Below are 20,562 nucleotides of genomic sequence, written 5' to 3' on the forward strand. Positions count from 1 at the left end.
GTAAAAACGTATATTTTACTTGGTTTTTTAGTTTGGCTTTTTTCTCCCTAGGCTGCTTTGGCATGGTACCTGTGCTGTCAGCTGCCTGTTTCTTATTTCGGTTAGCTAGGAATATCTTTTTCCATCCTTTCACCTTAAGGTGGTGTCTATCTTTATTAGTAAGGTGGGTTTCCTGTAGACTGTAAATGGATGCATCCATTTTTCTGATCCAGATTTTTAGTTTTTTATTAGCTTCTTGGTTGAAGCATTGAGACCATTGATGTTTAGAGTTATAACTGTGAGGTGTGAGTTAATTCCTATCAAGTTGGAGGCTTTGTGGAGTTTAATGTTTTTTAGGCTTCACATGTTTTCATATCTGTTCTACTCATGGTTGTTGTTTTCCCTTCTTGTAGACTCTTGGTTTTGATTGTCTCTTCAATTTGGGCTTTTCTATGCAATATTCTCTGTAGTATTGGCTTAGTGCTCACATAATTGTATGGCTGGCTTTCATCATGGAAGGTTTTTCTTTTACCTTCAATTATGAGAGATAATTTTGCTGGGTATACTATTTGAGGTTGGCAGCCATGGTCTTTTAGGATTTGAAATGATCCATTTCAGTCAGTCCTTTCTGGATTTTAGAGTTTTCATTGAAAAATCAGAGGTTATTCTAATGGGCTTATCTGTTTTTCCTCTTGCGGTTTTTAAAACCCTTTCTTTGTTTTCAGTATTGAGAGTTTTAACTATTATGCAATGTGGGGAATTTCTTCTCTGGTTTTGTTTTGTGTTTTGAGTACCTCTTCTACTTTGATAGAGCTCTCCTTTGTAGGTTAGGGAAATTTTCTTTGGTAATTTTGTTGAAGATGCTCTCTATGCTTTTGGTTTGTATTTCTTTCCCTTCCTGTATGTCAATGACCTGAATATTTGGTGTCTTTAAGGTGTCCCACATACTCCTCATATTTAATACAAATGTTTTTTAGAATTTATCATTGTTTTTGGACTGCCCACCTACTCCCTCTGTTTTGTCCTCAGGTTCTGAAAATCTGTCCTCTGTATGGTCTACTCTGTTGGTGCAGCTTTATTTGGAGCCTTTTTAAAGAGTTATTTCATTGTTGTTGTCTATTACGTATTTTCAGCACTTTCATCTGTTTGTGGAATTCCAATTTCATTTCTGTTTTTTTTTTTAATTTTTTGTTTATTTTAATTTATTTATTTGAGAGTGACAGACAGAGAAAGAGGCAGAGAGAGAGAGAATGGGCGTACCAAGGCCTCCAGCCACTGCAAATGAACTCCAGACATGTGCGCCCCCTTGTGCTTCTGGCTAATGTGGGTCCTAGGGAATCGAGCCTCAAACCGGGGTCCTTAGGCTTCATTGGCAAGTGCTTAACCACTAAGCCATCTCTCTAGCCCCCAGTTTAATTTCTTGAGTAGACTTGCTTGTTTGTTGGAGTTCATTCTTGCATTTGATTATATCTACTGAGTTTATTCCATTGCCCATTGAGATTATTTTTTTTGTCAGTTCCCCTCCATTTTCTTTATTCTTCTATCACTTTTTTATTCCCTTCAATTTTTTTTGAGACATTTATTGAGTTGTTTTTACTGATTTGTTTCCATTTCTTTCTGCCATGCTTTGAGTTCATTTTTTTGGTTTTTTGAGGTAGGGTCTCACTTTAGCTCAGGCTGACCTGGAATTCAGTGTGTAGTCTCAGGGTGGCCTCGAATTCCTGGCGATCCTCCTACCTCTGCCTCCGGAGTGCTGAGATTAAAGGCGTGCGCCACCACACCTGGCATTCTTTTTTTTTTTTAATGCTTCATTTAAAAAAAAAAAAACTTATTTGCAAGCAGAGAGGCAGAGAGAAAAGAGACAGGCATACAGAGAAGGAATGGACATGCTAGGGTCTCTAGCCACTGCTAGTGATTTCTAGATACATGTGCCACTTTGTGCATCCAGCTTTACATGGGTACTAGGGAATCAAACTCAGGTTATTAGGCTTTGCAGGCAAATGCCTTAACCTCTGAACCATCTCTCCAGCCCTGAGTTCATTCTTGTATTCTTTTGTTGATTCTTTTGTTGATATTCTTCATTTAGCCATGCTTTAAATTCTTTTGTGAGTTGTTAATTTCAATTCTCAACCAACTTTCTATTCTTTTATTCATGGTCTCATTAAGTTTGTTGAATATACTTGTTATAGCTTTATTTTGGGGTTCTTTGGCTGGAGTTTTCTCTGGGTTTGCAGTAGGCTTCCATTATGGGGCTAGATGTCCTTGATAGGGATCTTTCAGCTTGGTGTCTTGCATTCGTTGTTTTGCACTGGGGTTTGCCCATCTTGAGGTTGCTGTCTTATTTTGCTGGGACTGTGGTAATTAGTATATCTTGTGGATTGCCCTGTTCATGTTTGGTTAAGGTTGGAGTGAGAAGGTGGTATATTCACAGGTTTGGGCTGGGTGCTCTTGAGCCTGAGCCTGATCTTGTCTGTTCACTCTCCTAGGAATTGTATGTGGGGTCCTGGAATCCCTGGCCAATTTAGTGACCATAGAAGACCTTGCTCTGGTACTGCTTCCTGCTCCTTTGTGGTGGACTTGGCTATGGCAACTGGTGGCAGGAAGGACATTGGGATAGCAGGGATCCCACTTGGGAGGTTGAATTTCAGTCACCATGATTATAGGGCCCACCTGGTTCATGCATTTGGGATTAAGATGATTGCAGGCAGATCCCTGCTTGTGAGCCTGCTCTGATATGGCTTTTTGTGGGGCTAATGTGGTTCCCTACTCGCTATACACATGCACACTGCCCAGGAACTGGGAAACTAAGGCCTACCTTCTCCACATAAGCTACTCGAGAACTGGGGACCTACCTGCCCCACACATGGCACCATAAGCTACCAGGGCCAAGAAACCAGGGAGCTGGGGCCTACCCACCTCACATGCACACTGTGGGAGAACCAGGGATTCAGGGCCTACCTGCCACACACATGGGCACCATGAGGGTGCTGGCATGTACCACCTCATACAACTGCATACTGCTGAGGAACCAGGGAGCTGGGGCCTACCCACCTGTAGTCATTAGCTCCACACTGCTAGGATGAACTTCCAAACCAGACACAGTTAATGGGAACAACAGGACTTATTTGAAGCTTACAGATCCAGGGAAGTTCCATAATGGCTCTCTTTCACAGATCCATGCAGAGAGAAAAATGACCACCAGCACCATAAGCCTGGGGTGGGGGGGGAAACACACACACACACAAAAAAAAAAAACCTTACAGCCAAACAGCAGGGAACCCAAGCAGAACTCAACTTTGCAAACCTTAGGCTGGAAACTCACAGTGATACCTCTTCCAGCCAGGGGGCTGGAACAAGCTTTAATAAAACATTTGCATCTACTGGGGTGACATAAATTCAAATTACCACACTTCCCTACAACCACACTCCATTGGAAGCCAGGGCTGCCCGCTGGCCCCATTTGCCTTCTTTTGGTTTTTGGAGGCAGAGCTCTGTAGTATTCATTGTAGTATTACTCATTGCTCAGTGCATTAGTTCCCTGCTATAGCAAATTATCACAACTTTAGTGTCTAAAAAATAAAATATGTATAACTGTACAGTTATAGAGGTCAGAAGTCCAAAATGGGTGTCATTAGGTTAACATCAGAGATGTTGTTAGGACTGTTCATTCTAGAGTATATAGGGGAAAATCCATTACCTTGCCCTTTCTAGAGAAATTGCCTGTAGTCTTGACTTGTGCTCACTTTCCTCTTCAGCAACCTGGAGCCAGGTCATTCTTCCACTGCCATCTCTGATTCTCTTGGCCTTCCTCTTCTTCTGTGGTTACACTCAACCTATTTGGATAATCCATGATACTATCTCCATATTAAAGGTCAAGTGGTTAGCAACCTTGGTTCCATTTGTAACTATAGTCCTTTTTTAAAAAATAATTTAGCCAGGCGTGGTGGCATAGGCCTTTAATCCCAGTTCTTGGGAGACAGAGGTAGGAGGATTGCCATGAGTTCAAGGCCACCCTGAGACTACATAGTGAATTCCAGGTCAGCCTGAGCTAGAGTGAGACCCTACCTTGGAAAACCAAAAATAAACAAATAAATAAATAATAATTTATTTGAGAGAAGAAGGGAGAAACAGATAGTGAGTATGGGCACGCCAGGGCCTCTTGCTGCTGCAAATGAGCTCCAGATGCATGCACCACTTTGTGCATCTGGATTTACATCTGGATGGGTACTGAGGAATCAAACTAGGCTGGCAGGCTTTGCAAGCAAGTGCCTTTAACCACCACTGAGCCATCTCCCCAGACCAACTGTAGCCTTTTTTTGCTATGTAACCTAACATGTTCATAGTCTCTGTAGATAAGTCTTTTTAGGGAGAAGGGTCTCCCTACCTCACTTAGTATCTAGAAAATCATAAGACCTGATCATTCAAATGAGAAAGTAGTTACACACGAGTCTAGAATGCATTGTTTTAATTGTGGAATTTTGTTGATATAAATTTCAGCTTTGTTAGATGTAGCAGATACTACTGAAATTCTGTTTTGCAAAACAATTACTGTCTAAACACCCTTTCCTTACAGGCTGTATTTGCCGCAACTTCACAGCATCTTCTGCATTATTGAGTAAGTTTAATTCTTTGTTGATGTACTTACATTGCATTTTAGATTTATTTTTGCAATAAGCATGTTTACAAATTAATTTTCCTTCTCTTTTTAGCCAGAACCCATATTAACTATGGAGTCAAAGGAGATGTGGCAGTTGTTCGGTTTAACTCACCCAATTCAAAGGTGCCCAATTTAATTTTCTGCTGTTTACTTTTGCCAATTACACTTAATAAATCCAGTCCTAAATGGAAAAGAAATATACAAGTCTGTCAGTAATCTTGTCACATGGATTTACAATTTTCACAGTCAAAGGCAGTTGTCTAAAGCAGACATCCTTGAGTAAGAATTCCTTTTAATTTGGTCTAGAGATGTAGCTCAATTGGTAGACCACTTGCCTAACACGCATGAAGCCTTGGGTTTGATCACTAGTACCTCATAACCAAATGTGGTGGCACATGCCTGTAATTATAGCATTTGGAAATGGAGGTAGGTAGGAGGATCAGGAGTTCAAGGTTATCCACAGCTACTTATACGGAAAACTGTTGGGTTTGGATTTTTGGTTTTGTTTTCTGCTTTTTCTTCTAATAGTATATGTCTGCTGGATAAACATATTTGATGTTGATAGTGTGCGTGGGATACCTCCAATTTAAATCCTTACATATATTTCTCTTGGCAGGTAAATACATTGAATAAAGAAGTACAATCAGAGTTCCTAGATGTAATGAATGAAATCTGGGCTAATGACCAAATCAGAAGTGCTGTCCTTATCTCATCAAAGCCTGGATGTTTTGTTGCAGGTGCTGATATCAAGTAAGTTCAACTTTTATCTTGATTAAAAAGATGTTTCTTAGGCCTAATTCCTCCTTTTATTATTTTTTATTTATTATTAGTTTTAGGAGACAGGGTGGTGTGGGGAAGACAATGGGCGTGCCAGGGCCTCCAGCCAACACAGACTTCAGATGCATGAGCCACTTTGTGCATCTGGCTTTATGTGAGTACTAGGGAATTGAATATAGGTCCTTAGGCTCTGCTGGCAAGTGCCTTAACCACTGAGCTCCTAATTCCTCCTTTAATAAGATAAAAACAAATTTTTTAAAGTTTGTTTTTAAAGTTATTTTCCTAAGTATAATAAAGTTGATGAAATACAGGGGTTTGCTGCTTAAATCATGCAAGACTGTAGCCTTTTTGTAAGTACTTTTGAGCAGAATTAAAAAATGGGAGGAAGGGGCTAAAGAGATGGTTCAGTGGTCAAAGTCACTTGCTTGCAAAGGCTGGCAGCCCGAGTTTGAATACCCAATACCCATATAAAGCCAGATATAGAGCTCATTTGCATTTCTCATTATCTCTCTCTCTACCTCTTTCACTCTCTCTCAAATGAATAAATAAAATATTTTTAAAATGCCATAGGGGGCTAAAGAGATGGCCCAGCAATTAAAAGTGCATGATTGCAAAGCCTGACAACCTGGGATTGATTCCTCAGTAACCACATAAAGCCAGATACAAAAAGTGGCACATGCATCTGGAATTCATTTGTAGTGGCAAGAGCAGCCCTGATGTGCCCATTGGTTCTCTCTACTTGCAAATAAATAAAAATACATTTTAAAATATACCATAGAGGTAACTGACAGTGTGATACCTATCTTTTGCCCAACATTTGAAACATTTGAAAATTTGTTAGCAAGGACTTAGAAAATAAAAAAGTTAACATATTACTTATGGGAATCCCAGTTGGTATAACCACTAGGCTATTCCAATTAGGAACAATTTGACAGTATTTAGTAAATCAAACACATGATCCAGCCATACTCTGTCTTCTCAGTGTATCTGCTAGAGAAATCTTACCCTTTATTCAGAAACATAGTTAAAAGTAATGAAGAATTTGACACTTGATATGGTGGGGCACACTTTTAATCCTAGTTCTTAGAAGGCTGAGGTAATAGGATTGCCATGAGTTTGAGGCCAGTCTGGGGCTACAGAATGAGTTCTGGATCATCCTGGACTACAGAGAGACCCTACTTTGAAAAAATAAAAGAAACAAGTTACAAGTTAGTAGGGAAATGGATAAGTAAATACTACAGAATAGTTAAAAGGTATTAACTAGTTCCTGAACATATTGTTAGAATGCAAAAACAAAATTTTTTATAAAGCAAGTTGTAGAATATTTCATATAGTTCATACATGGTCTGGAAGGATCTGCTACAAAATATAAAAATGGTTGTTGCTTCAAGGAAGTTGAAGCAAGTGATAGGCCTTGAGCTTATCATAAGAAACTTTACTAGATTGAAGTTTTCTTTCCCTGTTTTAGTTAACATATGATTCTATAACTTGTTTATAATTTTTTTGTTTCTTTATAATTTTTAAAGTACATATAAAGAAGGGAAATAGTGTTACTTCACTGGGTTACATTGTTAATTCTGTCAAAATAAGGATACTTGTTATACATTCATATTTTAGGCAATAGTAGCTAGAATTATAGGTTCATAATTTTTGCTGAAAGTACTTGTATATTTTTAAACCTTGGACTATTGTTATAGCTCAGTAGAGTGAGTATGTCTAGGATATTTAAGGCCCTGGGTTTGATCCTCTAGCACCACAAAGAACAAAAAAGTGAGGTGGGATTATTCTTAAACTTTGCTCCACATTGTACTCCCTTTTGTTCATGTATAATAATTAGAATCTATAAATTTTGAGCTTAATGTTTATTTCTTAGAAAAAGCAGAATTATATGAAGTGCTTCTTCTTACTTAAGTTATTTAAACCTGGTGAGATACCTGGCAATAACGGCCTCTATCTATAGGAAGATATATGCAACTTCTGAACAATATCCCATGATATAATGACAGAAAAACTAGTTATCCATCAACAAAATTACAAAATTCACCTATTAAATGTGTTTCAAAACCAAGTATCAAATCTAAGATTAAACAACTTTGAATACAACATTATTACATCAGATCTATTTTTAATGATTAAGGCAGCTATTTGGAAGATTAGCTAAATGTCTTGGTTGCCTTGGTTTTGGTGGTGTTCGCCGTTGACTTGCTTTTTTTTTTTTTTTTTTTTTTTTTTTGGTTTGTTTTGTTTTGTTTTTTGAAGTAGGGTCTCTAGCTCGGGCTGACCTGGAACTTACTCTGTGGGCCCAAGCTGGCCATGAACACACAGCTCACAGTGATCTTCCTATCTATGCCTCCCAAGTGCTGGGATTAAAGGCATGTGCCACCATGCCATTTTATTTTTTAACAAAGTCTCATATTGTATCCCAGGGAATTCACTGTGCAGCCCTCTCTGGCCTCACATTTACACTGTCCTCTGGAATATTGGAATTACACACCACTACACCCCAGCCACCTAAATCACTTTGGTGCTTTTTTCCCCTCTCATTTTGATTGCTATTAGATCTAACAGTGATCTGATAGGGAAATATTTACCAGATGATGTTCTTCTGTGTAGAGCTGTGTAATCAAATGATTTGTTACAGAAACAAAGAAAATTGTGTAACATGTTTTATTTTACATTTAAAGACTTGTTACCAAATATATGTTGAGATAAATATATAGTACATAAAGTAGTAAGCAAATAGGATACAGTTTCATCCTTCCTTTTTTCTTTCGTTCTTTCCTTCTTTCTTTCTTGTTTATCAAAGCATGTTAGCTTCTTGTACAACACCCCAGGAAGCAACACGATTATCACAGAATGGACAGAGAATGTTTGAGAAACTTGAAAAGTCCACGAAGCCTGTTGTGGCTGCCATCAGCGGATCCTGCTTGGGAGGAGGACTTGAGGTATCAATGTCATTCAGCCACTGTTCAGCTCGTGTGTGGGATTCCCCACTGTTAATATGAGGCTTCTGTTTGTTCTACAAAATGTTTTCTGAGTAGAATCTGCTTTATTTTTAAGTATTAAACATCCAGGTTTACTCCTTAATCTGTGACAGACAGCAAATGGCATAGAACAAGTGAGCCCAAGTGTGCTATTTTCACCTGGAAATTGAGATTTGAACTATTCAAAGGTCCTTTTCAGTTCTAAAAACCAGGTTTAAACTTAGGGCAAAGATTTACCAATGCGATCCATGTTTATGTTCTTTTTGTTTTGTTTCTTAAGTTTAGAGAGACTTTATTAGATTAAGGGAGGAGAGATTATGAAGAGCTCCTGCCCATGAGAATGCATGAGGGGATAAAGCCCCCATTGTTCATCTTTTTTTGTGTGATTGAGACAAAATATAAGATGTAAGTTTCATGTGAATAGTAGAGGTGGTAAAGTTAGAAGATACCTGTACTAGTTGGAACATGTTAAAAAGAAAACAGAAAAAAAGACATTAATACCTGATGAGCATTTGTCACATGCTGGGCTGCATGCAGGGTATTTTTACATATGGTGTTTTTAAAATTATTTTTTGACAGTTTCTTATGTGTATATGATAACATGGTGCCCCGGCCAGCAGGGAGTTGAACAAGGACCCGAGGAGAAGCTAACCTGGGTGAGAAAAGGCAAGCAGACACAAGAAGGAGACCATGCTAGATGTTTGTCAAGGTCTCAGAGTCTATTTTTTACACAGTGGTTATATAGGGGAAGAAAAACGGGGGGAATAAGCTGGCTGACGTGATTTAGGGCTTTGGAATTGCCAGGAAACCTAGAGGGGATGTAATTAGGTATTGATCTAATCTTGCCTCAGTGGCTTAACATCCTGACTGCACCAGGCTTCACATCCTGACCATAAACTGGCATTTTTCAAAAGATAAGATTCTGTAAGCAGTCTGCTGACCAACGTTCCAGAAGTACCTAACAGACAGATGGATGGACCAGCTTTCTGAGTAATGAGTCAGCTTTTGAGCAGGCCCAGGCAAAATGGAGAGGCTTTTGCTCTATGGCTCCCGACATCTCCTCCCTTCTTTTATACAAAAGAGGGGGAGGCCCGCTATTCAGCAATGGGCTGCAATGCCTTTGTTTCTTCATCAGCATGGGGGAGTATTCAACCAAGCATACGATCCCTTGGTAGTTGAATATTAGGTGAGGAAGTAGAAACTTAACTTGCTATATGGCTGTTTCTGTTAACATGGCCGAGGTTTGATTCATAGCTCCCAACAATATGGCTCCTGGGCTGAAAAAACAAGGATTGGCTGGAGAGATGGCTTAGCGGTTAAGCGCTTGCCTGTGAAGCCTAAGGACCCCAGTTCGAGGTTCAATTCCCCAGGACCCACATCAGCCAGATGTACAAGGAGGCGCACCTGGAGTTCGTTTGCAGTGGTTATAGGCCCTAGTGCGCCTGTTCCCTCTCTATCTGTCTCTTTCTCTCCCTTTCTCTCTCTCTGTCACTTTCAAATAAATAAATAAAAATGAACAAAAAATATTAAAAAAAAAAAAGAGGGCTGGGGAGATAGATGGCTTAGCGGTTAAGCGCTTGCCTATGAAGCCTAAGGACCCCGGTTCAAGGCATGATTGCCCAGGACCCATGTTAGCCAGATGCACAAGGGGGCGCACACATCTGGAGTTTGTTTGCAGTGGCTGGAAGCCCTGGCGCGCCCATTCTCTCTCTCTCCCCCTCTGCCTCTTTCTCTCTCTCTCTGTCACTCTCAAATAAATAAAGAGAAAAAAAAAAAAGATGAATGAATTAAGGGAAAAGTTATAAAAAGGACCAAAAAAAAAGAGGTAAGTTTTGACAAATATCAAATGCCATCTTAAAGAATTTTGATTTATTCTGTGAATACATACATCTTTAGACCCTCACAGATGCTAAAATAATGTATAGCTACATTTTGTAACATTCTAATTTTCTTTTTGTTTGTTTGCAGCTTGCCATTTCATGCCAATACAGAATAGCAATAAAAGATAGAAAAACAGTATTAGGTGTTCCCGAAGTACTGCTGGGACTCTTACCAGGAGCTGGAGGAACCCAAAGACTGCCCAAAATGGTGAGTTTAATATTCTCCTAGTACCATGAATTTGGAACCTATATATGTAAATACCCCTTTAGATGTATTTTGTCTTTTAGAAAACACAAAATATAAGCATTCACTGTAGAATGACTGTGTATATGATCATTGACATATTTTTATTCCTGATAGCTATTTTTTCAGTTCTATAAAATGATTGGTCAGTCTCTTGTTAGTCCCTGACAAAGGGTAAAAATAGATAAAGCATATGCCTTCTTTTCCAGAACTTTTAGTTAATTTGTTCCTTCTCTGCACAGTACCTCTTAGTAGTTTTTCAAAACTATAGGTTCATGAAGCAGAATCTTCCTATTGTTCTCTGATTTGGGATAAGCTCCTTACTATATCCATAAGACTAAAAGAGACACATAAGTGTTCTTTTTAACTGTGTGTGTGTCACCTTGGGTGTCATCTTCAGGAATGTCATCTTCCTATTTTAAGACAGGATCTTTTTTGGCCTAGAGCTCACCTAGTAGGCTAAACTAGCTGGACAGTGAGCCCCAAGGATCCTTTTGTCTCTGCTTCCCCAGTACTAAGATTACAAATATGTGTTGCCATGCCCAGTTATTTTACTTGGCTACTAGGGATTGAACTCAGGTCCTCATGTCTACAAGGCAAGCATTTCACCAACTAAGCTATCTTCCCAGCCTCCTCATCGAGCTTTTAAAGTCTTAAAGAGAAGGGAAAGGGAGTGAAAAGTGGAGGCTATAAAGCAATTTTAATATCTGACTGGCAGGCCCACTGAACTTCATGGCTTCTGGCACTGTAGATTTCCCAATGAAAAAGGCCTCAGCAGAAAGGCTATGCAGAGAGATCGATACAAATGAGGAGGGGAAAGGAAAGTTTTGCTTTGTGTGCCTTTGGTTCTTTGAGATAAGTCTCATTCAATAGCCAATGCTGGTCTGGAATTCTATTAAAATTTGTACCAGGCATGGTAGCACACACCTTTAATCCCAGCACTCAAGAGGCAGATGTAGGAAGATCACCGTGAGTTCAAGGTTAGCCTGAGACTACATAGTGAATTCCAGGCCAGCCTGAGCTACAGACCCTACCTTGAAAAAACAAACAAAAAAAAGAAAGAAAAAAGCTTATGAGATGATTTGTAAACTAACTCTTACCTGATACTCCCCCTACACTCTGACTCTTGTTAGGTGGGTGTACCTGCTGCTTTCGACATGATGCTGACAGGCAGAAACATTCGTGCAGACAGAGCAAAGAAAATGGGACTGATCGATCAATTGGTGGATCCCCTAGGTAAGTGTTAGCATGTCTCAGAATTGAGCCTTATAATATTAGAATGAAACCCAAAGCTTTTAAGAAAGAACAATTTTGAGAAGTAACATTTTTTTCAGATAGTTTTTTAAAATTTTAAACATCTTTTTTTTTATTTTTTTATTTTTTTGAGGTAGGGTCTCACTCTAGCCCACACTGACCTGGAATTCACTATATAGTCTCAAGGTGGCTTTGAACTTCTTCCTACCTCTGCCTCCCGAGTGCTGGGATTAAAAGCGTGTGCTACCATGCCCGGCTTAAACATCTTTATTTTAAATGATAGTACAAAGTTGTATATACAATATAGATCTTTACAAACTTGCTCATGAGAATCAAATTGTATTTTATCTGAAATAAAGGATAAAATAAAAAGAAGAAAACACATTTGAGTTTTCCTGAACATAAGGCTGCCAGATTTTTTTTTTAAGTTTTTCAACGTAGAGTCTCATTCTAGCCCAGACTGACCTGAAACTCACTCTGTAGTCTCAGCGTGGCCTCGAACTCGCAACAATCCTCCTACCTCTGCCTCCCAAGTGCTGGGATTAAAGGTGTGTACCATCACACCCAGCTTGGATAACTTTTTTATTATTATTATTATTTATTTGCAAGCAGAGAGAGAAATAGGTATGCCAGGACTTCTTAGGCACGACAACCAAACTCTAGATGCATGTGCCAGTCTGTGCATTTAATTTTGTATGGGTACTGGGGAAATGAACCCAAACCATTAGGCCTTGCAAGCAAGCACCCTTAATCATTGAGCCATCTTCAGTCAGAAGAGACATTTTCTGGCTTTATGTGGGTGCTGGGGAATTGAACCTAGGGTTTGCATTCAAATGGCTTTAACTTCTGAGCCATCTCCCTAGTCCTAAGAAGAGACATTTTCTAAGAGCTAATAGTAAATAATTTTCACTATCACCCTGGTTCTGTTCTCTTTTATTGATAATTTGGATATCAGGAGTACAAAATTGAGGCATTTTTTTATCCTTAAGTTACCTATATCAGTTATCCATGAATAAGCCTTCATTTTTTGTGGAAGGTTCTTATTTTTATTTTTGTTTACAATGCTTAGGATCAAACCAAGGGTCTTAAGCATGCTAGGCAAGTACTGTACAACTGAGTTGTATCCCCCACCCATGTGTATATAAAACAACCAACTGCTGAGCATGGTGGTACACTTCTTTAATCCCAGCACTGGGGAGGCAGAAGTAGGAGTATTGTCGTGAGTTTGAGGCCAGCCTGAGATTACATGGTGAATTCCAGGTCAGCCTGGGCTAGAGCAAGACCCCACCATGAAAAACCAAAATATAAATAAATAAATAAAATAACTAACTCAGAATGTTAACAGTAATTGACATCTAATTATGTGCTTCTTCTTCCCATACAATTTCTGTTAGAAATAGAAACTTGTAAATTATGTATTTTATTTGCAAGCATGTGCCAGTTTGTCCATCTGGTTTTACGTAGGTACTGGGGAATCAGACCCCAGATTGTCAGAAATTTGCAAGCAAGTGCCTTTAACCACCAAGCCATCTTTCTAGCCCCTAAATTGTGTGTGTGTGTATGTATAATTTTTTTTGATAAAGGGATTAAAGGCATACACCACCATCCTTGGCTCTGTCTTGTATTTCCTGAAACTCAGCATTAAAGGGCTGAGAAGATAGCTGAGTGGTTAAAGGCACTTGATACAAAGTCTGCTGGCCTGGGCTTGATTCCCAAGCTCCCCACAAAAGCCAAGTGCAAAATATGTCTCAAGTGTTTGGTGTTCATTTGCAGTGACAAGAGGCCATGGAACATTCATATACACAAAAATAGATAAATAAAATCAGCATTAAGAAATTTAAGGAACTGGAGATACAGTTCTGTGGGTAAAGTGCTCTCCTGAGTGTGCTGACCTTCTGAGACAGGGTCTCTTGATGCTGCAAACTAACTGCAAATGAGAGTCGGAGTAGCTAGTTGGTGAGCTTCAACTTCTCCAGGCTTTGCCTCCCATATGTGTAGATGTGTTGGCATCACAGGTGCATGCATCACTTTGCATCCAGCTTTACATGAATGCAGGCCAGCAGGCTTTATAAGCAAGTATTTTTAACTACTGAGCCATCTCTACAGCCTAGGACCTACATTTGAATCCCCAGCACCCTCATAAAATGTTGGGCTTTGTGGTACACACCTATTATCCCAGCAGGGGAGGTAGGGACAAGATGATCTCCAAGACTTACTGGCTAACCAGTCTATCAGAATCAGAGTCACATTTTCAGCAAGAGACTTGTTTCCCAACTAAGATGGAAGAGTGATTAAAGAAGACACCCAGCCAGGTGCAGTGGTGCACCCCTTTAATCCCAGCACTCAGGAAGCCTGAGATAGGAGGACCATCTTGAGTTTAAGGCCAGTCTTTACTACAGAGTGAGTTCCAGGTCAGCCTTGGCTAGAGTGAAATACTGCCTCAAAAAACCATTGTGAGTTGGGGCTGTTCTCTGGGGTTGAAGGCCAAGGGTAGCGTTATCCCTGGATGGCTGCCTGGGAGAACAAGGCCAGCACAAGAGAAGCCAGGGCAGGGCTGTGCCTCACACCATTATAGCAGAGAAAACAGAGGAGAATCAAGATTCATCAATAAGACAAGATAACAGACTGCACACCATGAAACTTGCTGCTTCTACCACATCTGCCAGGGCCAAGAGAACTTGCAGTGAAAGTGATATCATGAACACTGCTCTTACTGCTAGCCTGACAACCAATTCCAGGGTGATGGTGGCAGAAATGGTGATCAAGTACAACCTGTCAATCCAGAAATCCAGAGACTACAAAGGACTCAACACTAAATCAGACTGCCAACAGGCCCTCCATGGCTCTGGGAACATTGTAGAAGAGAGGATAGAAAGATTGTAAGAATGACAGAGTGGATGGGAATACTCTGAGGCATGGTCTCCCCACTATCCCATTGGGACTGACTGAGACTTTCATGACCCACAGTGAAGCCCTTAACCCCACTGAGGAGGGCCCCAGGGAAATGGGAACAGAGAAGAGGGAATAAAAGAGTATAATCTGTATAATAAGACACCCAACATCAACCTCTGACCTACACATATTTGCCCACATGGCATATGAACGCCCATACATGCCAAAAATACATACACACAATAAAATAAAAGATTATTTAAGGACAATTGTGGTGGTGCATTCTTGTAATTCTAGCCATTAGTAGGCTGAGACAAGAGAATCATGAGTTTAAGGCCAGTCTAGGTTACATAGCAAGTGTCAAGCTAACAGAGTTACATAGTGAGACCTTGTTTCAAAAAACAAACCAAAAATATTATTTATATAATAATAAATTTACCAAGTTTTTTTGAGTTTTGTCAAATATATACAGCTATTTAAATTACAACACAGTTAAAATATAGAATATTCTAGTATGTAGCTTTTGTTTCTTCATTTAGCATAATGCTGTTGAAATACATCATGTTGTTGCATATATCTATAATTTGTTCCTTCTTATTTTTGAGTATTTTCCAGTGTACATATATACTATGGTTTGGCTGGAGGCTTGCCTTTCAGGCATGAATGAGGACCTGAGTTCATTCCCTAGTACTCACGTAAAAATCAATTTAAAAAACATAAAGATAAATATACTATAATTTGTTTGTCTATTCACTAAATGATGAACATTTGAGTTATTTCTAATTTGGGACTCTTCTGAATAAAGCTGCTATGTGCATTACCCCACAAGCCTTTTATGTGGCCACATGTTCGATTTCTGTTGAGTAAATAGTGAAGAGTAAATTGATGATCCATATAATAGATAAGTGTTTGCTTTTAAGAAAGCTTCAGGTCTAGAGAGATGGCTCAGCAGTTAAGGCACTTGCCTGCAAAGCCTAATGACCTGTGTTTGATTCCCCAGTTCCCAAATAAAGCCAGATGAACAAAGTGGTACGTGTGTCTGGAGTTTGTTTACAGCTGCTAGAAGTCTGTCTTTCTTCACTCTGTCTCTCTCTGTGTGCAAGTAAAAGGGAAAAAAAGAAGCATCAGACTGTTTTCCCAAAGTGGTTATGCCAGTTTTCATTAATACCAACAATATAAGAATTCTGGTTTTCAACTACTTCACATGATTAGTCTTTTTAGTTTCAAGCATTTTTAATGTTTATCTTTTTTCAATATAGTTTCTTTCATAGTATATACTCAAATCTTTTTCATTTGTTTTTCTTCTGATTGAGTTTTCAGAGTTCTTTATATACTATAATATAAGTCTTTTATCAAATATGTGATTTACAAATATTTTCTCCAATTTCATGGCTTTTCATTATCTAAGGTTTAAAGTTGTTAATTTTGATGAAGTCCAGTATATAAAGTTAGTTGGGGTTTTTTTCTGGGTTTTATTTTTTTATTTGTTTGTTTGACTTTTTGAGGTAGGGTCTTGTTCTAGCCCAGGCCCCATGCTTACGTGGAATTCATTCTGTAGTCTCAGGATGGCCAAAGACTCACAGTGACCCTGTCTATGCTTCTCAAGTGCTGGGTCAAAGGCGTGTGCCCCCAAACCTAGCTTTGTGTTGTCACTTTAATCAGAAAATCAGTTGACAACTTATTTCCAGCTATCCTGTCTTTTTTTTTTAATAAGTTTTGAGAATTATTTTTACTGACAATTTTTATATGTAATATATTTTGGTTTTTTTTTAATTTTTACTTTTATTAACAATGAACTTTATTTAGTATATGAACAAGTCTTGTGTTGATCATGTTTCCCATTGGATATCATCTTACATCTCCTCTCCCCACCCCCATTCCACTGAGGGCCATCCTCAATGTGGTTAATAGTATTCACCATGGAGTCATGGATTTATCAGTCAGTCTCAGGGTGGGGAGGCTATGCCTCAAGATACTCTTTCCCACCCAGTGGTTCTTAAGAACTTTCTGCCCCGCTCTTCCACAGTGTTCCCTGAGCCTTATCAAATGTATTATAAAACTACTTCAGTGTTGAGCCATCTGCAACCTCCAGATTTCCACTTAGATGAGTTTTGAGTGTCCTCAGTATCTATTGTCATCTCTCTGGAGCTGGTTGTCAGGCTAGTAGTGAGAACAACATTCATTTTTAGATCACTACTTCCTGTGGTGTCTCCTGGGCCCTGGCAGATATGCTAGAGGTGGCTCATCTCATCTCATGCTAGGTAGTTGGCTATCTTTTCTTGTTGTTTTTGGGTTTTTTTTTTTTTGGAAGGTTGCTGGATTTTTTTTATTGCTTAGTGTTTTTTCGTTTTTTCTTTGTAAATTCTAGATATTAAGCCTTGCTCAGTTGTATAGGTGGCAAGATGTCCTATCTTTTGTTAAACCACTGTCACATGGTTTTGATTATTACATTTTAAAATAAATCTAGAAATCAGGAATTATAATCTTCTAAGTTCGGTCATTCAGATTTATTTGGCCTGTTATAGTTTACTTGCATTTGTATATAAACTTGATAATTGTGTCCATGCCTACAAAATACACGCTAAGATTTTGATTGAAATTGCACTAAATCCCATATCAATTTGAGGAGAATCAGTAGCTTTAAAATAATGAGTTATGGTACCAGGAATGGTGGTGCACACCTGTAATTCCAGCACTCAGTAGGCAGAAGTAGTAGGATCAATATGAGCTTGAGGCCAGCTTGGGACTAGAGTGAATTCCAGGTCCTGGCCTAGAGCAAGACCATACCTGAAAACAATAAAACTAAAAAGCATTGTGGGCTGGGGAGATGGTTCAGTGGTTGAGGGTACTTACTTAAAATACTGAATTATTTTATTAGAGTCATCTGTAGTGATTGGAGTCTTTTTAATTTCTCAGTGAATACCTCTTGCACATATTTGACTAAATTTGTTACTAGTTATCTTATAGTTTTAAACCAATATACTTCATTTTACTTAGTTTCTCATTAGATATTAGTATATATAAATACAGCTGATTTTTTGAACATGGGTCTTATATCTTCTATTTTTGCTAAACTCATTTGTTAGACTTAGTAACTTTTTAAAGTAGATTCTTAAGGGACCATGCTAATCTTCTCTGTATTGTTCCAATTTTAGTATATGTGCTACTGAAGCAAGCACCCTTAAGTATTTTCTACAGATAGCTTGGCTCCTTCTCTTCTCATGTAAATGACATTGGTTTCTTTTTCTGGACTCACTGCAATGGCTGAGATCTTTATGTAATAGTAGGCAGGAATGATAAAAGTAGGACAGGCATGGTGGCACATGCCTTTAATCACAGGACTTAGGAGGCAGACGTAGGAGGATTGTTATGAGTTTGAGACCAGCCTGGAAGTACAGAATGAAGTCCACATCAGCCTGGGCTGGACTTGCAAAGGCTGCCTTGAAAAAAGCAAACAGCAACAACAAGGAAAAAAAAAAAAAGAAGGATAAAAGTAGATAGTAATTTATTCCCAATCTTAAGAGGGAAAGCATTCACCATTAAGTATGATGTTGGCTATAGGTTTTTCATATTTGCTCATTATTAGGTTGAAGAAGTTCCCTTTTATTTGTAGAGAATGGGTATTAAATTTTGTCAAATAACCTTTTCATCATTTATTGCCCTCAAACTCAGCAATCCTTCTACCTTAGCCTCCCACATGTTCTAGGATCAAAGATGTGCCACCACACCCAGCTTACACTGATATTTGACTATTTAACCAGTCTTCAATTCCTGGGAAAAAAAAATCTACTTAGACATAATGTATTACCCTTTTTATAAATTGCTGGCTTGAGTTATAAGGAATTTTAGGTAGCAGGATTACTATGAGGTTAGGTCAGCCTAGGGCTACAGAATGAGTTCCAGACCAGCCTGGGCTAGAAGGAGACTCTACCGAGGGGATGTGAGAGAACCTCATAGAATTAACTATTAAACTTATATGTGGGATTGGAATTTTCTTTGCTGGAAAGGTTTCTACCTATGAATTAAATTTCTTTATAGATGCAGGGTTATTTACTTTCTCCATTTCTTGATTTTGCTGTGATAGTTTGTTTGTGCCTGTCACAGAATTGTCTAATTCATTTAAGTCATAAAATTTATTGTTATTGCAATAAGATTGTTTATGCTAGGGGTGTAGCTCAGTGGTATAGTCCTCACCAGATATGCACAAAGCCCTGGGTACAATCCCCAGCACCACAAAAAGATGAGGATGTAGCTGGGCATGGTGTGCCACCACGCCCAGCTGAGGTTGTTCTTAATAGCTTTTATTGGTTCTATGTGTCTATGTGTTGTACATGTACGTGTATATCTGTGTTTGCATGTATGGACACATGTGCATAATACTTTTGTTATTTTAATTATACTCTGTAATGAGTAGAATACTTCTGGATTTTTTTTTCTTTATTTTTCTTTCTATTTCTGATATTGATAATCTGTTAGCTAATTCTGGTCTTTATAAAAAAGCATTTGTTTCTGTGTGTGTGCATGTGTGTGTGCACGCGTGCACGCATGTGTAAGCCAGAGTTTCTTGCCATTGCAAAGAAACTCCCATCCAGCTTTACGCAGGTGGCTAGGGAATTGAATACAAGCCAGAGGTTTTGCAGGCAAGTGCCTTTAGTCACTGAGCCATTTCCCTAGCCCCTAATTGTGGTCTTTAATCACATTAACTATCTTTACTGCAGCAAAACTGGTGTATGTTGAATAACTAGGGGTCCTGGTCTAACCATGTAGACACATCAGAAACTGATATAGTCTACTTCTCATCAATTTAGCACCCATGCATAACTCCTTAAACCATGCTTAATCCTCACATATAAAGCCTTTAATCTCAGCACTTGAGAGGCAGAGGTAGGAGGATTGCTATGAGTTTAAGGCCAGCCTGGGACTAAAGTGAGTTCCAGGTCAGTCTGGGCTAGAGTAAGACCATTCTTTGAAGAAAAAGAAAAGAAACAAGAACAAAGTCAGTCCTCCATCCCCCTAAAATAGTGAAAATATCCTGCCTACAACCAAAAATAAACTAATCTTTTTTCCAAAAGAGGATGCAATTTTTGGGTGAAACTTATTTACTCTTCTCTAATAATCCATAATGTGAATACTATGTTAAAATTATTAATATATCAAAGTTTAGGCAATAAGATGATAAAAGAAGAAAACACAAATATTTGGCTAATTACATATAAACATTCATAACAAAATAAGTAAATAATTTACCCATTTCAATACTTACTTCTGTCTAGAGCCCAGCTGATCCAGAGAGAGCACTGAGCTGTCCAGTGTCAGAGTAGTGTGTTGAAGTAATGAGCCCAAAGGGCATGTCAGGCATGGTGACACACACCTATCTATATTTCCAGGACTTGGGAGGCTGAAGCAGGAGGATTGCCATGAGTTCAAGGCTGGCCTGAGCTACAAAGTAAAGTCTGTCTGTAAAAGGTTCAAGCTGAAGAAAGTACCAACTCTTCCCTGCTCCTTCCAGGAAAGGAGGATCATAGACTAGTACACAGGTGGAGGTCATCTCACTGCTGAAAAAGCTTTGAACAAAAGGCTTTTAAGATTTTCCTTTTCTCAGTAAGAAGGCCTAGGGTAAAAAGACCTAGGGTTGAAGGTCTGTGGGCTAGAAATTGAATTATGTATGTGAATATAGCCAGCCCAGGAGATCTGCATATTTGCTTGCACTTCCCTTAGGGACTGTCACCTGCTGGCTATACTCCAACAATGTATGAGGAAGGCATTATTACCAGTGCCATCTTCCCTTAATCCTCAGGGAGTACTCCATGTAGTCGTGGTTCTTTGCCTGGCAGAGAGACCTTCATTGAGAAGGACTAAGGCACTAGCAGTCCTGTATGAATTTGATTGTAATTT

The 20,562-nt window shown here is 38.9% G+C and overlaps 1 protein-coding gene and 1 pseudogene across 1 annotated transcript in view; one reads left to right on the plus strand and one right to left on the minus strand.

Annotated features, from left to right (window-relative positions):
• Positions 1-20,562, plus strand: part of Hadha (hydroxyacyl-CoA dehydrogenase trifunctional multienzyme complex subunit alpha) — a 68,431-nt gene that overhangs the window by 16,621 nt on the left and 31,248 nt on the right. Inside the window, exons 2-7 of the mRNA XM_004663732.3 lie at positions 4,553-4,594; positions 4,689-4,759; positions 5,253-5,386; positions 8,220-8,358; positions 10,366-10,485; positions 11,655-11,757. Of these exons, the coding sequence (XP_004663789.1) occupies positions 4,553-4,594; positions 4,689-4,759; positions 5,253-5,386; positions 8,220-8,358; positions 10,366-10,485; positions 11,655-11,757 (609 nt within the window). The remainder of the gene's footprint in view (positions 1-4,552; positions 4,595-4,688; positions 4,760-5,252; positions 5,387-8,219; positions 8,359-10,365; positions 10,486-11,654; positions 11,758-20,562) is intronic.
• Positions 17,750-17,846, minus strand: LOC123461223 (annotated as a pseudogene).

Source organism: Jaculus jaculus, chromosome 5 (assembly GCF_020740685.1).
Source record: "Jaculus jaculus isolate mJacJac1 chromosome 5, mJacJac1.mat.Y.cur, whole genome shotgun sequence".
NCBI classification, from domain to species: domain Eukaryota; kingdom Metazoa; phylum Chordata; class Mammalia; order Rodentia; family Dipodidae; genus Jaculus; species Jaculus jaculus.